Source organism: Neopelma chrysocephalum, unplaced genomic scaffold (genome assembly GCF_003984885.1).
Source record: "Neopelma chrysocephalum unplaced genomic scaffold, ASM398488v2 Primary Assembly neopelma1_60, whole genome shotgun sequence".
Lineage (NCBI taxonomy): Eukaryota > Metazoa > Chordata > Aves > Passeriformes > Pipridae > Neopelma > Neopelma chrysocephalum.
In genome coordinates, this window is record NW_020897715.1 from 17204383 (window position 1) to 17220847 (window position 16465).

Genomic DNA, 16465 nt, shown 5'->3' on the forward strand with positions numbered 1-16465 from the left:
GCCACTTCCCATGAAAATGCATGAAGGTGGTCAAAGGGCCTCTTTGGCCAGCAAAGAGACCAAAGCAACATAGATACGTGGCCAGATTTCCCCCTCTACCTCAAAGAAGAGACTGTGGGATGCCAGGTGTCTGAGCCCCCATCCCACTGGGGTCTGCCCCAGGTGAAGTCCCTCTCATCCCACTGTGACTTTTCCAGTGTACAGCAGCGAGAGCTCTGCTTTCAATATTTTGCAAAGTTTTATTTAAAAATGTTGAAACTAACATCCCACAAGAATTGAATATTTCACCACAAGGAGAAGAGAAATCCTACAAAAATATATATCACAGCGCACAAGGGCAGGGGAGGGGGAAGAGCGAGACTGAGCAGGGAAGCATGAGGGAGGCCAGAGGGGAGGATGGAAGCCGCAGAAGAACAAGACCAAGTGGCAAAGGGAAAACAAGAGAGGAGTGGGGAGAGTGAAACAGTAGGAGGGGAGAGATACCCAGGAGGGAGACCATGGTACAGGACAGGAGTGGGAAGAGGGAAAACAGTGGGAGAGGGAAAACAACAGGGGAAGAGGAGTAGAGAGCCAGCAGTTGGTGAAGGAAGGTGATGCCTCTCTATGATCTTGCCAAAGTAGGGCCAGCACTACAGTGGGACATTAGCAGGGGTGCAGCTGGGCAGCTGGAGTTTGACCCAGGGCTTTTGTGCTGCAGGTCTCAGCTCTAAGGCTGTGCCACAGATGTGGTTTGTCGGAGTGAAAAAACAAAACCCCAGTTTAATTCAGAACAGTCTCAAGATAGTCGTGTTTGAGAACTTGCAGGGAATGAACAAACCACTCCTTTCCAAGCATTTTTCTTTATTGGGAAGTGGAGTGGGAAATGAAGGGACCAGATTTGCAAGGGCACTTGGGTGCCATTGAGGAAGAGGTAGATAGCCCTCTCTGAAGTTTTGGGATCTTGGCTGAATGTGAGTCCCTGGAAACTGGGCTGGAGGAGAGGTGTGGAAGCACACACCAGTGGTCTGTTCCCTGCCTACCAGTCACAACCAACCAGATGGGGAAGCCCAAGCAGGATTTGTCCTTGTGGTCATACCACTCTCTTGGGTAAAGAGAGGGAGACTTCAGTTCCTGCTCCAAAACAGCATAGGGCAGAGGGAAGAGATTCTCCCTCAGACCTTTCCTCCCTCCCATTGCACTCACAGAGAGACCACCCTTGCGTTAACAAAGCCAGGGCTCTCCAGGAGCTCAGCAGAGACTCCTTCAACTCACTCAGCCCACCTGGATGTTGCCTTTTAACAGCAGAGAAATGTTGGGCAGGATCAGCCAAAAGCTATGAGCATTTTCAGCTGTTTTCCCCACATGCTTTTCTCTCTGTGAAGTTTTCACTGGAAAAAACAATAATCCAGACCTTTCTCCTCTGTTCACCTAGAAGCCAGGGAAAGCTGATAGGCTGTGCCTCAGAAGGTGCTGGCCTTTGCCCTGGCTTGGTACTCAGTGCTGTCAACACATGTGCACATCTTACAAAATACTAGCCTGGGGCAGGGAAGAGACTACAGGCATGCTCCGGCTCCAGTCTCTGTAGGGGAAGAGGGTTTATAAGGCTCCAGTCATGGAGAAAACAGATTCAGTGAGACTATTTATTGACTGGAAGAAGCTTGTGTGTTTATATGTGTTTTGAATGTTTTGTTCCAGGGATAAAACAGCAATGAATGTTTGGGCAGGACTGTGAAGTTGTTTCCCCATACCTAACCTGTTTCGTGTGAGAGAGTGAATGACTGTCATAAAAACATGTTTGGCTAGGAAAATTGGTCTTAGAAAAGATGTTCAACATATCCAAGCTTCTGTTGTTGTAAAAGTTTTCTCTACTGCATTCACCAGTTTCCCCCTTACAACGGTATCCATGAAAGGTTTCACTCCCTGGAGATACTTTTACCAAACCCAGAGACATGTAAAAGGGGGAGGAAAAACCCCAAACCACTGAAATCTGATTTGTTTGCAGAATTTACAAAAGCCTGGCCAGGAGAGTGCAGGGCTTCCACGCATCAAGTTTTCACTATGCCTCCTGTGGTCCCCTCCCACTTTCTTACAAACCTTTTCTCCATGCAGCATGTGGAAAAACTAAGTCCAAGGACAGCCCTTGAAGTGAAGAGTCTAAACTCTGGCCTTGTTTCAACAAACACTGTTGATCAAAGAACAATCTAATTAATCTGGTCTGGCAGATTACTTAAACCAGTTCAAGGCATTATATTGTAAACTGCCAGCAATCAAGAGTGTGGCCTCCTGCAGGCTGTGTGCAGATGTCCTTCCCCTCCTAGCATGGATGTGCCAGTGAGAGGGGGAACAGCCCCGAGCTGCCCTCAGCTGGCAGGGGCAGCAGCAAATGGGGCAGTGAGCAGGAACAGCCACCTGGCTCTTCTCTGTCCATCTGCAGCTTGAATGCCCACCAAAGCCTTGAATGGAGCCTGAATAAGAACAGGCTCAGTAACAGATCGATCTATGGTAAAGCACTAATATCCCCTGCTATAAGCACAGACTCAACCTGTGCTTAGACTAGGGATCTCCAGAGTCCTTTTCCACCTACACCTTTCAGCCATTCAGTGCTTTTAATAAGCCAGTAATTTTATTTGACCTGTCATTTTCTCCAATTCGCTACTGTTTTTTGCAAAGCTTATTGTAATTTACACTCTTATTTAAATGTCCTTCACAGTGAGTCAGAAGGGACCTGAGATCACCTAATAGTTCATCTGGGTAAATGGGCAGAACCAGGCCTCTTATGAAATTCCCTGTGCTTTTTCTTTTAAAGGATAGGCTTTTACTGCAGAGATAAAGTTTGAAAGGGCCATTTCCTTCTCTCCAACATGGCTTTTGCCAGAAATTTTGTATGGTGCAATAGGGTCTTCAAATTGTGTGAGTTTCCTGTCTCTGGACACATCAGTCCAGCAGCTGAAGGTGTTTGAACACTATAGGGGCAAACCTTAACATCATTTCAGCTCAGTGGCTATCAGTGTGGTGTTTTAATTAATTTGAAGATGTCCACAAAAGCCAAGGGAGAGCAACTATTGTCATTAAGCTGAAATTTTTGCTGCCATCTTACTCTTCCTCAAAGTAACACCCTGGGTCCACACATAGAAAGAGGTGGAGATGCACGGATCTTGCTCACAGTGACAGTGTGTCTGCCTGTCCCACGGACCACCACAGCCCTGAAGGACATGCACAGGCAACCAGTTTGGACAGACACCTGTGCCATTGTTTTCAGTTCCCAACTATCTGGGGCAACACACTGAGGAAGCTTAGGACCCCAGATATCCCCTCTTTCATGCCCTTGGTGAATATTGCCTCATGGGTTTCCAGTCACTCCAGGGAAGATCTACCAGCAGTACATGGCAACCCTTCCAGTGTTCCCAAAGTCAACTCGAAATTGCTCTTTGTCATACCAGGCACAGAGAGTGTCTGCTGCTTGTTGCCTGTGCCATGAGGGTCTGAAAGCAGCTCCCTACCTCAGCCCTGCAAAACTCAAGTTCCTCATTCCCACCTTCGTCTGCATGCCACGCTTTGGCTGCAGTGTCCAGGATGCTTGCTAAATAACATTGTGAGCAGAGGGCTTTGCCTTGGATTTTCTGAAGGACATCACCATAGACCGGTGTTCTTCAGAAAAATCTTGTTGAAGGAGACTAAGGGGGTGGAGGGGGACAGCAAGGAGGCTTTCAACAGATCAAAATATTTAGAAAGCTAAAGGAATCTTTTCCAGCTTTAACTGGCAAGAGAAGTGGCAGAGTGGTGGAAACTGAGAGAAAGAAAACTGTGAATGGAGAGATGAAGAAAGATAAAAGCTGAAGAGAAAAAAACAGAGGAGTGTTAGGCAGAAAGAAACTGGAAAAATGTGAATATCTTCCATCTAGGGGGGAGGTAATGTTTCCTTCAAGAAAATGGGTTGTTGAGGGGGCCCAGGTGCTGTGTGAGCCTCTTCTACCCAAGCTTCACCCACCATTGGGATCTCAGGAAGGCCAAGGCCTTAGGAACAGAAGAACCTGCTGCCACCTGAGTCACCTTGGCTCAGGGGAGACCAAGCCCCAGCGGGCAATCCTGCAGCCACTGAACTCCAGACATTCACTGCAAAGCACACGACATGGGAGGAGACACACGGAGGGGTTAGGGCCCACGGGGTCAGGGGTACGCCTTTCCACCTTGCCTACACCCAATGTCAGGCATGCACTGGTGAGAGAGTCATGGAGATCCAAATGTGTCTGCACACATATGCGAGGAGAGGGGCTGGGGAGGTCAAGATTTCACACCACCACCAGCTGTCTTCCCTCCCAACATCCTGCTCTCCCATCCCCCTGTCTTATGTGGGCGGGGGGGGTCCCCAACCTTTCCCCCGCAGGAGGCTAAGGAGGCCCAGCTCGTCCATTTGCCCAGGCACATCCCAGTGGGGTTAGTTAATAATGGTGGTGGTGGGCCGTGGCACAAGGAGATTGTTGTTTCCTGGGGTAGAAGAGGCAGCAGGAATCTGCGCTCGCTGGCTGTGACAGGAGGATGGGGGGAGCGAGCTCAGCCTCTCCCAGGAGCGTCACAGGTTCACCAATGGGATTCTGGGGGAAAGAGAAAACTGGAAATTATTTAGCGCTTACACTGCCCCAACCCACCACCCCCACTAACCAATGGCACCTTTGCCGTGCCTCATTCTGCCTGTCCCGCTGTCCCCTGCTACCCCCTCCTGCCTGGCTCACCAGCCACTCACCGGTTGAGCTGGAAGGCCGCGTTCTTCCCGTGGCCACCCAGTTTCTCCACACCCTCCTGGCCCTGCCTGGACTCCTCTGCCTCAGGTGTGGGGGCCAGGGAGTCGCTGTAGGGCCCCAGGATGCTGACGGTGGTGGGGGAGAGGTCCGTGAGAGGCTGCTGGCTCTCCTGCTGCCTCCCACTGCTTTGCTGCCCCGAGTGACGCCGGCGTTTCTGATTACGGTCCCAGCTTTGGAGAGAGCAAGGGGTGAGGGAAAAAGACAAGCCCTTGCCCTAAATGACAGACAGATCTGTGGGAAGGACCCCACTACGCTCAGTGTTAGAGCCCAACTTGGCCATGTGCCAAACCTTCCAAGGGCTTGCAGCACCAGATCTGCACCTGTGGGACAAATGGGTCCCAAGCCCACAGTCCTCCTGCCCACCCACTTGCAGACACTGGCACGGTGAGAGCCTCCAGCGGCCCAAACCCTACTTACCAGAACTTGAATATGATCCCGGTGGCAACCAGGACTATGATGATGGAGATGGTGATGGTGACGTACAGCTGGGGGTCCACACCTGCGAGACAGAGGGAGAGAGGGGAGTGTGATGGCCACTCCCACCGGTCCCCAGAGAGCAGCAGGGAGGTTACATCTAAGTTTTGCAGAAGGAGCTGCTCCTGCAGGGACAGGAGGTGAAAGAAGCAAAGGGCAGATTTACCTTCCCCCCGGGGTCCAAACAGGAAGGGCCGCAGGGTGGCCGGGGTCTCCCGCAGGTTGAGCCCCGCATTATGCAGGAGTGAGTGGGAGTTGGGCTGTGCCGTTGCCATCCCGTGCGGCGAGACAAAGGTGTATCCCAGCGGTGGGAAGCCTGGATTGGCTGAGTTTGTGTCCCCTCCATCCTCATCTGACACTGTGGGACCCCACACGATGGCCCAGGGGTACTGGGAAGAGGGCATGCCGTCCTCAAATCCGGAGGGGGTGGCAGGACGGGCCCCCGCCGCCTGGCGCCTCAGCCGCACGACGTGCCGCAGCTCTGCTCCCCGGGCAGGCAGGGCACGCTGGCGCGGCTGGGCCGAGCGAGAATCCCGCTCCGGCAGCGAGGTCCTTTCCCAGATGCAAATGGGCCGTGGGGCTGAGGGGCTCCGACGGGTGCAAAGAGGCCGAGAGGCCATTGGGACGCGAGAGCGAAGAGACCAGATGCCAGGAGGAGGGATGGCCGAGATGACGAGGAGGAGATGCCACAGCTGCAGGGAGTGGATGCAGGAGAGGAGTGGAGGCATCCTGCTGCAGGGTGGGGGGAGGAAGAAGACAGCCTTATCTGAAATGTCCCTCCTGTTGAAAGGCCAGGCAGCTGGAAGCAGCCCACCACCCACACTCCTGTTGTCTTCCCTCCTCACCTGCCAGTGTGGGAAGCTGTGAACCTACCAAGCACTGGGCTCCATCTCAGATGCAACAGCGTCTTTGCTCAGTGAGGATCTTGTCTCATCTTCTTCACTGGGAACCAAAAAGGAGAGGTGTCAGTGTCCCCTCACAGAGCGGTGATGGCTGTCTCCCTGCAGTGTGTGCCACCCCAGGCAAGCTCCCGGCTCTGGCAGGTAGGATAAGAGGAGTCCACGCACCCACATGTGCACGCTGTCCTGCTCTCGTGCCCCCATGCTCTCCTGCACAGAGGGGTATCGTGCCCCTGATCCCAGCACTGCACAGAAACACGCGTGTTAGCATATGCTCACAAAAGCCAGGAGTGATGTCTGGAGCACACGTGCTGAAGCACATGCGCAGCTTCCCCAGGGACTCTAGTGTATGAGGGCCGAGAGGGGGATTCGGGATCTTTGTTTGCTTATCACTGGAACAAGTTGGAATCTTAATTCCTGTGTTTATTTATAGTGTAGAGCGTGTAATCCATTTATTAAAAAAGAGCCTCTTCATCGTGTGACAGAGCAAGGGAGCGAGAGAGGAAGCACGAGAGTGATAAACCAAGAAGACTGAGAAAGAGACTGAATCAGCCAGAAAAGTCCAGCCTTACTAAAGAATTTAGGAGAAAAACTATGCCTATCAAATATTTAGTATTTACTTTCCTCTTAGCTAACATAAAATTACCTTCGCACACTCCTCATCCTAATGTCCTCTGCACTGTCCCGTCCCTCCCTTTCTCTCTTATTCCTCCCCTTTCTCTCTCGCCTCCCGTTGCTGAGCAGCAATAATACGGAGTAAGGGGAGGTCCCCTCAGCTGGATTTCTGCACCGGACGCGCACCACCCTCTGGCATCAGTCCGGTGGTAGCACAGCTGCCCTTCATGCTGCCTGCCCCTTCCCTTGGCTGTGCACAGCGTGGTGCCGGCCCTTCCCTGGTGAGCTGTTATGTGCCTGGCCCCGGATCCTCTCCGCAACCGCACGCACACATGGGAGAAAAAAAATCATGCAAGATGTTCAGCTCACTCCTTCACTGTGAAGAGGAAAGCATGAATGCCGACAACCCACAGTCATGCCCTCCTGTGGCTGCCAGGATGAAGAAACAGGGATGCTTGGCTGAGGGAGTGAATGCAGAGGCCAACACTGCACCTCCAGCCCTGAGCAAGCTGTGCTGCACCTCCCGGCTCCCAAGGGCTTACTGCCATCCGCTCCTCCTCAGCCCATGCCCTGAACTAAAACTTCAGCCCCTCCTGCATGGGAGGCTTCCTCTTGCTGAGGGAAGAGCCCGGTGCTTGCTGTGATGTACACCTGAGGAGAGGGGCTGGAAGGAAGGGCACCCAAGAGTAAGTAGCTGTCTAGCTCCTGCTGCATTAACCGAGGATATTTTTAGTTTCCTTCTGTTAAATATTTAAACAAAGTTCACAGGAAAAAAAAGAATTGTTGGCTAATGTGCCCTGCCCCTCCCTCCGGGGCAAGATCAGTCTCTGGAGGGATCCTGAGATGAAGATGAGGAGAAAAGAGCAGCTATTCTCAGCATTTCTTTGTACTTTGCTCCTGAACCTCTAAGCCTTGGAGGGGACTCAATGTTAAAATGCAGCTCTGCAGAGAGGCAGCAGAATGGAGTAAGATTCTTACGAAGGCAGAGACTGGGGAGATCTTGGCCATCTGGATTATGATCACGATGCTGTGGAAGATCATGTCTGGCAACACAAATCCGTGACAGAATTTATTTTAGACTTTGAAAAGGAGGGGAATTCCAAGCATTGAGGACCTCCTCGTGTGAGTCTCCAGGCTAGAGGGCACACAAGCTGCACACGTGGTTTCAAGGTGGCCTGGAGTGCCTGGGGCCATGCCTGGCACTCACCATGAGACAGTAGATTCCTAGGGTGAAGAGCCTGCTCTCTTTGTTGCACGGCATTCTCAGTCACAGCTCAGATCTTCAGGGGCTGTGGGCTGTTTTGCATCAGGCAGCAGGACATGTGGATGCAGCCATCCCAGAAGGGGAGATCTTCTCCAGGCGCTGGTAGACCTCAATGCCAGTCCTTCAGGGTATGGTATGGTAGAGGTGCAAGTGTAACCTCTATCACTCCTCCTAACAGCAATGGCTCTACCCTCAGAAACATGGACTGGGTGTAGGTGTGCTGGGTCACTGCGCTGTCCTTGCTTTTTGAGAGGTCTTATAATGGAGACCTCGTTGTACGTCTCAGCTGAGATTGTGAGCTCCAGCAACAGCACCACAGACTATGGATTTCCAGGGTCTAAAGCCTGGGAATAGGAAACCCTACAGAGCCAAATCCTGAATGGCTTTCACACCTGGTAGTCTAAATTTCAGCCCTATGGAGCAGGTAATGGCTGTAATGAGCTGAGGGGAAGGAGTGAGCCCCAGCACTGACCACCTCATGTACACACGATGCTGGGGAGGTGACAGCCCGGACATGTGGCATAAACCTCAGACTTGAGACACTGCTGTGCACAGGTTCTGCTGCCTGTGAAGAGCCGGTGATTCCCAGTGCCCCCATCCCAAAGGTGGCTCCAGATGAGCGCAGGAATGAGGCAATGTCAATCAGTCTCAGCTGACACATTCTGGTTTGCTAATCAGGTCGTGGCCGAAGACAGAGTGAGTGTGTCCTGCACTGGCAGACCCAGGCCTGGTTGTAGAGGAGCTGGGAGCAGCACATAGCATGAAAGCTGTGGGACCAAAGGAAGGTTTCAGGTGGAAATGCCAGCCAGTGCAGGCTGGACGCCACTGTGCATGGAGAGTTTATGTTCAAAACAGAGCATGGATGTCCCTGTGGCTTATTGAAAAACCAGCAGACAAAGCCTGTCTGGGGCACTCTGTGGTCAGCCACTGGCATTGGGGACTGTGTCCTGGGCACAGACCCTGCTGCTTTGGAGGGCAAGCGTAACACATGCCCCTTGTTTGGCTCTGTGTGCAGCTCCCAGTGTGGATCCTGAATAAACTGTTAGGTCTTCAGAGAGGAAGAGGGGACACCAATGCTCTTACTACTTGGATGTATAAATCCCACCTTACACCATTCAAGAAGACTTTGTGCACCAGAGCAGAGAGATTGAATTTCTGCACCAGTACCTCATGACATAACTCTTGCTTTCATATGTGTTTCCCAGCTCTAATTGCAATAAAACCAGTCAGGGCTACTCCCAGAGTCTGAACAGGAACCTGTACACTTTCACTCTAGGTACAGAGCCTTCACCACAGCGTTCCGGTCCTGTGATGCACAGATGACAGAGTGTGAATGACAAAGCTATTTCCCCAGGGCACTTCATTGAGCTCAGTTTGTGAATCTTGGTGCTTGAAAGCAGCGAGTAAGAATTACATGGTTCTTTGCTACTGCATAGGGACCCCACCATCAGTACAGACTGAGGCTAATCTGTTAGGAGCTGCTCTCATTGCATTTGCAGAATGGAAACATGAATCCGCTGCTGTTCCCCAGCATCAGGGACCCATCTGTGCTTCCTCCCTCTCTGTAAGTCTCCCGCAGCATGGACCCCCCACTGCTGGGACATGAGAGAGCAGATCTTGGTAGCCATGCCCCAAAGCATATATACCAGTTCACCAAGGAGGGCTGGGAATTTACATCCTACCTAATGGCTAGGAGCAAAGCCTGCTGCACTCCTGCTCCGAGCAGGGAGCTCAGACTAAACCCTGAATGTGACACCCTGAGCTCTGGAGTTCAGATGCTACCGTGCCCCAGGAAAGCCCTAGGATTTGCTGATGATAACTCCTTCTCCATGTTCAGGACTCTTGTATACCATCATCCCATAGATAAATCCTGTCCAAATAAAAAAGTCACAGGAATAATAGAGCCAAGGTGCCAGATGTGTGCAGGCAATACCCATGCTGTAGCTCCCTCTCATCAAACGCAATCTGTAACCTTCTGTTACAAAATGCTGAAGTTTGACAAATTCAAGTGAGGAACAATACTATTAATAAAGAGGGTCACACACCAGCACAATTTACCTAGGCAAGTGGTGTGTTCCTTACTGCCTGAAGCCTTTGCCTGGCTGTATTCCTAAAAGAGATGCTACAGTTCAATCAGAAGTTATGGGCTTGGTGCAGGAAATTAAATTGGTGAAATTCTCTGGCCTGTGCTCTGCTGTAGGTCAGTCTCGATGATCAAAATGGTCCCTCCGGCCTTAAAATCTAGAATCGCACAGCTTTCTCGATGCTTAGCCGAGATCAACTCTGACTGGAGAGCAGTTGGATGAAGCCAAGCGCACACAAGCCGTGTTAGCAAGAAGCGGGTAGAGTCTCCTTCCATCTGGGGATGGGAAAAGAGTTGCACCCGATTCTGTCTGGCTCAGCTGGCAGATGATGATCTATCTGTATTTTTGTAACATCTCAAGCTTGACTGCTGTGATACTGTGCCTCTAGGAATGAAGCTGTCTGCTCTCAGAGTGTTCCAGCTAGTTCAAAATGCAGCAGTCTGTTTGTTCAGCGACTCAAGCTGCTGGGAAAGCATCACCATACCCCTCTGCACCCCACATCACCTCGCCTTTGAGCACAGAGTCTAGTTCAAGGTCTCCAAACCAGCGTTCAAAGCCCAGCATGGGACAGGCCCCAGTGACCTAAGCAATCAATCACCTCTCCTTATGCAGCGATGACCTCACATGACGGATATATTCCACTGGAACAATGAAATTGCCAACCAGTTTGGGGAGAGGGGGAAGGGATGGAAGAAGGTTAAAGAGGCTCATGACCCTGAGAAACAAAACATTCACAGGAGCTGGGCCAAGATTATGAAACTTGCTGCTGGCTGAAATAACGTTCGCCATTAGCAACCCCGCAGCACCGAGAGCTTCATGCAAATCCTTGCTTCACCTAGCTCCCCCATGGCAACAATCCCACTCAAAATAGTGATAAAAAACTCAAAACAAACCTTAGGAGGACCCAGCCCACCTCACAGAGAAGGAACACTAGGTTGGCTGCAATTTTTTAAACTCCTAGCCAGCATTAAGGGCTACGGTGACAGCTACCAATATGAGATTGTGATCTGGGACCACGGAACCTGGCAGCTATCTCCAAGCACTGAGCAGAGCGAGTCCAGGCACTGGCAGCAAGACCCTGACATGCACTGCACGGTGCCCTGGGCATCCCATATCTGTATTTTTCTCAGTGGTCACGAACGTCCTGGAGTTCATGGTCCAAGAGCCAGAGATGCAGTTGTTACTGGTTTGGAACAGGAAGCAGGAAGCCCAGTGTTGGTGAAAAAGGGTTATATATACATCCTGCTGTATTCAGCTGGGTGGGGACAGGGAAAGGGAGGAATCTCAGGGCAGCTGCCCCAGGGAGGTAATTCTGCTGCACTCAGAGGAGTTTTGGCAGCTGGGAGTGTGAATGCAAATGCTGGTACCCTGGGAGGGAGACACTAAGCCCATCTGGGGAAAGAGTTCCCACTATGCATGGGGCTGAGGACAACAGCTCACAGAGCAGGCTGCATCTGGGGGCAGGCAGTCAGAATGCAGTGCCTCACGTCAGGCTGCTCTACCTGGTGTCTGAGGCTGAGAGGGTTGGTGGCAGTGCCCAGGAGGATCCAGCAGGACCATGGAGGGGCTGACACTGCTTGTCCTGAATCAGTGCAGGTCCTGCAGTGTTTGGTGACTTGCCAGTGGGAATTCCTGTGCCAGGGTACCAGGCTGAGCACTTAGGGGCTGGGTATGGAAGTCCTAAGGCTGGGGCAGAATGCAAGGCTGGAAGGGTGATGATGCATTTGGACATTTTGATAGCTAGGGAATGGGCGTGTGAAGCCCATCAATGGTCCTCTGAGCTTAAGTCTCCCTGCATTTGGGAACTGTGAATGTGGCCCCATTCCAAGCAGCACTCTAGGATGCCGGTCCCCTGCCATCTAGTGCCTGCCTGCAATACATGTTATGAGTCTGCCAATCTTCTGCCTCCCAGTTTCCTACTGTTCCCGGGCATCTGAGTGTTTCAAGCGCTGAGTCTCCACATCTGAATAGCTCTCTCTTGCATGGTGCACCCTTGGCCAGGCAGCATGAGGGACTGACCTCTCTGTTTCCTTTCTCCAGCTGCACCAATTTGGCTGAAGTCGCCTTCCTCAGCACAGGCTCCAGTGCTCCAGCACAACAGGTCTGTGATGGAGCCCGAAACTGGAGGGCAAGAGGCAGCGATGCCTCGGCTGTGCCCCCTCCCTCCCATCCCCTCGGGCATCCCCTGCCCCAGACTGAAAGAGGAGGAAAAGGAGGGGGGAGGAAGGAGACAGCCGGCTAGAAGGAGACAGAGCACCTAGACGGGGAAAGGGAAAAGAAAAAAAGGAGAGAAAGGACACAGAGAAGGAGATGGGGAGAGATGACTTGGAGACAGGCATGGAGCCCCCCTTCCCCCCATCCCTGCAACCCTGTCCCTACTCTGTCCCCCAAGCCCCGGCCGAGAGGATGAACTTACCTTGCGAGGAGACGAGTGGGGCGCAGCCGGGGTGGCGGAGCAGGGGGCTGGGGGAGCACAGCTGCTGCTGCCCGTGCCTCTCATGGCCAGGACGAAGGAAGGAGAACAGGAGGAGGAGGAGGAGGAGGAGGAGGAGGAAGGTTTGCTGAGGCTGAGCCTTGGCTGAGGGAGAGGGAGCGAGAGATGCCTTGAAATAAACAGCTGCCGAGGACTGGTCCAGCCCCTCTTTCTCTCTCTCTGTCTCTGTCTCTCTCGCTTGCTGCCTCCCGTTAACCCCATGGCTGCTGGCACGGGCGCGCCCGGCACCGTGGCCCCGCTGCAGCCCGCGGGGGGCGCCGGGGTGGCCGGGCGGGGACAGCGGCCGGGCGGGGGTAGCGCGTCCCCCCGGCCCCGGAGCCCCCTGCCCCGGTGACCGGGCGCGAAGGCTCCTCCCGTTCCCTGTTCGCCCGCGCTGCGCTCCCGCAGCCCCGCGCCCGCCGGACCTGCCCCCCACCGCCTCCCCGCCGCCGCTGCCCGCTCCGCTCCGCTCGGCTCCGCTCGGCTCCGCTCCCTCGTCTCGTCGGTTATTTCGGGATCTTCACAGGAAGCGATTAGGTTGCCATGGAGAGAGGTGTCTCCAAGGGACCCGTCGCTTCAGCTCGCTCCGGCGAATGCCACCCCCGGACGGGTCCGTCCTTAGGGGGTGGAGGCCCCCCGGGATCCCGCTTCCCTGGGCCGTCCCCCAGGGCTCACCCCCGCCGCCCCCCGCCTCTCTGCCCCGCAGCAGTACCCTCGGGTAGATGCCACCCCCCGGTCCCGCCCCGCATCCCCGCATCCCTGCATCCATCATCCCCACGCTTCGGGCCCCCGGGCCCCACTGCCCGCCACGGTACCGGGCGGGGGGGTGGCAGACGGGCGACCCCGGCGAGGCGATCCCCCGGGGGGGCGGGCGGCGGGGTCCGGTCGAGCCTCACGGGCAGAGCCCGTGGGACACACGGGTGCAGTGGGAGCAATGGGGATGGGAGGGATCCGTCCAAGGTGGGTTTACCCGTGGAGGCATCACCCAGGTCTTTTGAGTGTGTCCCCAGGCGTCGATGCCGGGGATCGATGGGATGCGTCTGGAAATGGTAGGGATGTGACAGCGAAATTAAAGAAAGAAGCTGATGTGCCTTTGAGGGGCCGGGTGTTTCACAGGGAAAATCTCCCTCCACCATCAAGAACCAAACAGAAAGCACAGACCAAATCCGAAGGGAGCAGCTGAGCAGCCAACGGGCGAGAGAAGAAAGTCAATGACAGAGAGACAGTTTCCACTCCAGGGTCTGAAATATCAGGAAGCAAAAAAGTAATTTCCTCAGATCCTCAAAAACAATCAAACTTTTCATCATAAAGTGACGAGGAAAGACTGAGACTGACCCTGGGAAAAAAAAATAAAGAATAGTAGAGACAGCACTGAGCTGTAAAGCAACCTGCCACTGCATCAGAAATGGACGGAGGTGACAAATGGACACACAGTATCAAACCTGAGCACGGCGGGATGCCCGGAACAGGTCGTGCCAACTTTGGACAGATACTGAGGGTACTGAATCTCTTGTTCTTCATCAGGCCTCCTGCGAGCTCCTGCGCTAATGAACCAGGCTGCTCTGAGCTTTCCCATGCCAGGACATTCGAGTCTTGCAAGTGTATTTGTGAGCATGTTTAGGAGAGCCAACAGGTTTTTCACATGCTTGGGAGTAATATCAGTGTGTGTTTGGACATATTGGCATGGGGATGGGGTTCTGTTAAGGCTTACAGTCACTGGGGGGGTCGGGGGGTGGGAGGATGGTGCTGCCGGGGTTTGTGTGAGACACTGCACCACTGTGCGTCAACAGCCATGCACATGCTGAGGGCCCCGGCTTTTGTCCCCTTCATGTACAGGGGGGTTTATGTCAGAGATTATCCAGACTTCTGTTGCATTCTCCAGCCTTTTTATCTCTAGCCCTCACAGGACTTGTACAAATCGTCTGTGCAAAGCTTGCTTAGTGAGCCCTCGCACACCCATCCCAAGAAACCCCCTGTACAGGCATGGTGGAGCAACACAAGTCGGGCATTCAGCTTGTCTTGCTCTCCACACTTCTTTTCCTGCTTTCTCACCTGGGAGTAGAGGAGGGTAGAAAGCTCTGGAAGGGTCTACATCAGGCACACAGGCTCTTTCTGACCTTTTCAAATCCTGACGAATGTGTTTAGTATAATTGGGAAGCACAAAACAGAGGAGAAATTTCAACCAGGGAAAGGTCAGTTAAAGGGTGAAAATCCAAATGACGCAAACACTGAAAATCCCCCTGAAGAGTAAAACTACAGAAAGCAGAAAAAGGAGTCAGCCATATGAGAGAGAACAAGGAGGAGGATTTTGTAGGGACCAAGAAAACACTGGGAGATGTAGGGGGTAGTCAGGAAAGCCACAGAGGTGATGGGAACAGCAAGTGTAAGGGCTGATGTCATTTGCACATCACTCTTGCATGATATAAAGGGAATGGCTTGTTTGGTTTCCTTTTCAAGCGAAAGCTAATGTAAAATTACAGGGAAATTTGAGGAGAGAGATCAAATCAGGTGTTATTGGCTGTTATTTCTGTCTGGCAAAGTCACTTGCAAATCATCACATACAGATCATCATTTACCCCCAAGACTTCTGAGGGCAAGCAGGCCAGCGCTGCTGTTTTTAGCATTGTTTCCTAAGGCAAGAGAGACCCATGTGGTTGCCCTGCTACCTGCAGAATTCTGTTTGTCTGTCGGTCTGTCTGTTAGTTGCCATGGATTTGACAGAAGAACCAGAGTATAAAATGTAAATAAGCTCCAACAAATTGTATGAAAACCGGCAACCTGACAGAGGAAAGAGGTGCTACCCATGCTGGAACAGAGCCCATAGCCATGCTGCTGGGCAAAGCCTCACAGATCAGAGCAGTCCATCCACCAGGGCAAAAGAACTAAGCAGAAAATATTGGGAAAGCTGTATAATGCTATAGAGTGGTGGTGGAGGAACCCAGTGACTATAGAGGAAAGGACTTGCAGATGTGGCAGACTGTGGAAAGGAGGTCATCAAGACATGAAGGTATGGTAGTGGAAAGTATAGAATATATAAGAAAAGAAATCTGTAGAGAACCCAGTTTCCTTGGCCCTGTTGCTCACGAAACAACAGGTTAATAAGCTCTGGAATATCAGAGACATCCCAGAAGACTAGAAGAGAGCTGTGCCCTGCCAATATTTGTAAAGAGCAAACACAAAACCTGAAAGTTTCTAGGCAAAAGCAACAAAGAGCTGATATGAGATTCTCCAGTTAATGCCAATCAGCCTAGTTTGGAAGAAAACTGATCTTTCTGCATAAACTTGTTTTCTTCTTGTCAGTCTTTGATGTGACTACAGGTTTGTTTGGAAAAGGTGATGGCTTAGATCTATCCAGGCTTCTGGAAGCGTTAATTTCCCAAAGCATGCTGATGAGAAAAAACAGCATTATGCAACATTAACAGAGCAGGAGGTTAAGCGAGCTGGTTAACTCCATTTAATGCCCTGCAAACACAAAGGAGGTCATCCCTGGAAGCCCACCATTGAGTGGCAGTGTTTCTTACGTGGATGCCCAGGAATGAGTCCTGGGTCAGGTATGACTCACCATTTTATTCAGTGCTTGGTGAGCAGATATAGTTCATTCTGACACAATTTACTGAAAGCACAAATATTGCTAGAGTGTTAAAAATAAAGAGAATATGACTAGCACAGAATGACTTGCCCTACTCGGTAAGGTGATCATTCTCATAAAACTTCTTCTAAGACTGTACAGCCATGAACAGGGAAAAAATGCCCATTTCTACAGATAACAACTTACAGTCCTGAAAAAAGTAATCTGAAAAAGATTTAGGGATCATAACAGGCAGAAAACTGAACACAAGACCAGTGGTCCAGGCTGCAGGAATGAATCTGAAGTGATC

At 52.2% G+C, this 16465-nt stretch overlaps 1 protein-coding gene across 4 annotated transcripts; it reads right to left on the bottom strand.

Annotated features, from left to right (window-relative positions):
- Positions 1-219: 219 nt before the first annotated feature.
- PIANP (PILR alpha associated neural protein) lies at positions 220-13211 on the bottom strand. Of its 4 annotated transcripts, XM_027681451.1 has the most exons (7): positions 13013-13211; positions 12531-12692; positions 6126-6194; positions 5419-5984; positions 5196-5277; positions 4721-4948; positions 220-4571 (listed from the first exon to the last, which is right to left on the bottom strand). In XM_027681451.1, exons 3-7 carry the CDS (start codon positions 6140-6142, stop codon positions 4550-4552), a joined length of 915 nt encoding a protein of 304 aa, XP_027537252.1. In that variant the 5' UTR covers positions 6143-6194; positions 12531-12692; positions 13013-13211; the 3' UTR covers positions 220-4549. The 4 variants fall into 4 exon arrangements, with proteins under 4 accessions (XP_027537252.1, XP_027537251.1, XP_027537254.1 ...); XM_027681450.1 differs by lacking the exon at positions 13013-13211 and having other exon boundaries at positions 12531-12992; XM_027681453.1 differs by lacking the exon at positions 13013-13211 and having other exon boundaries at positions 5419-5981; positions 6098-6194; positions 12531-12991.
- Positions 13212-16465: the final 3254 nt, after the last annotated feature.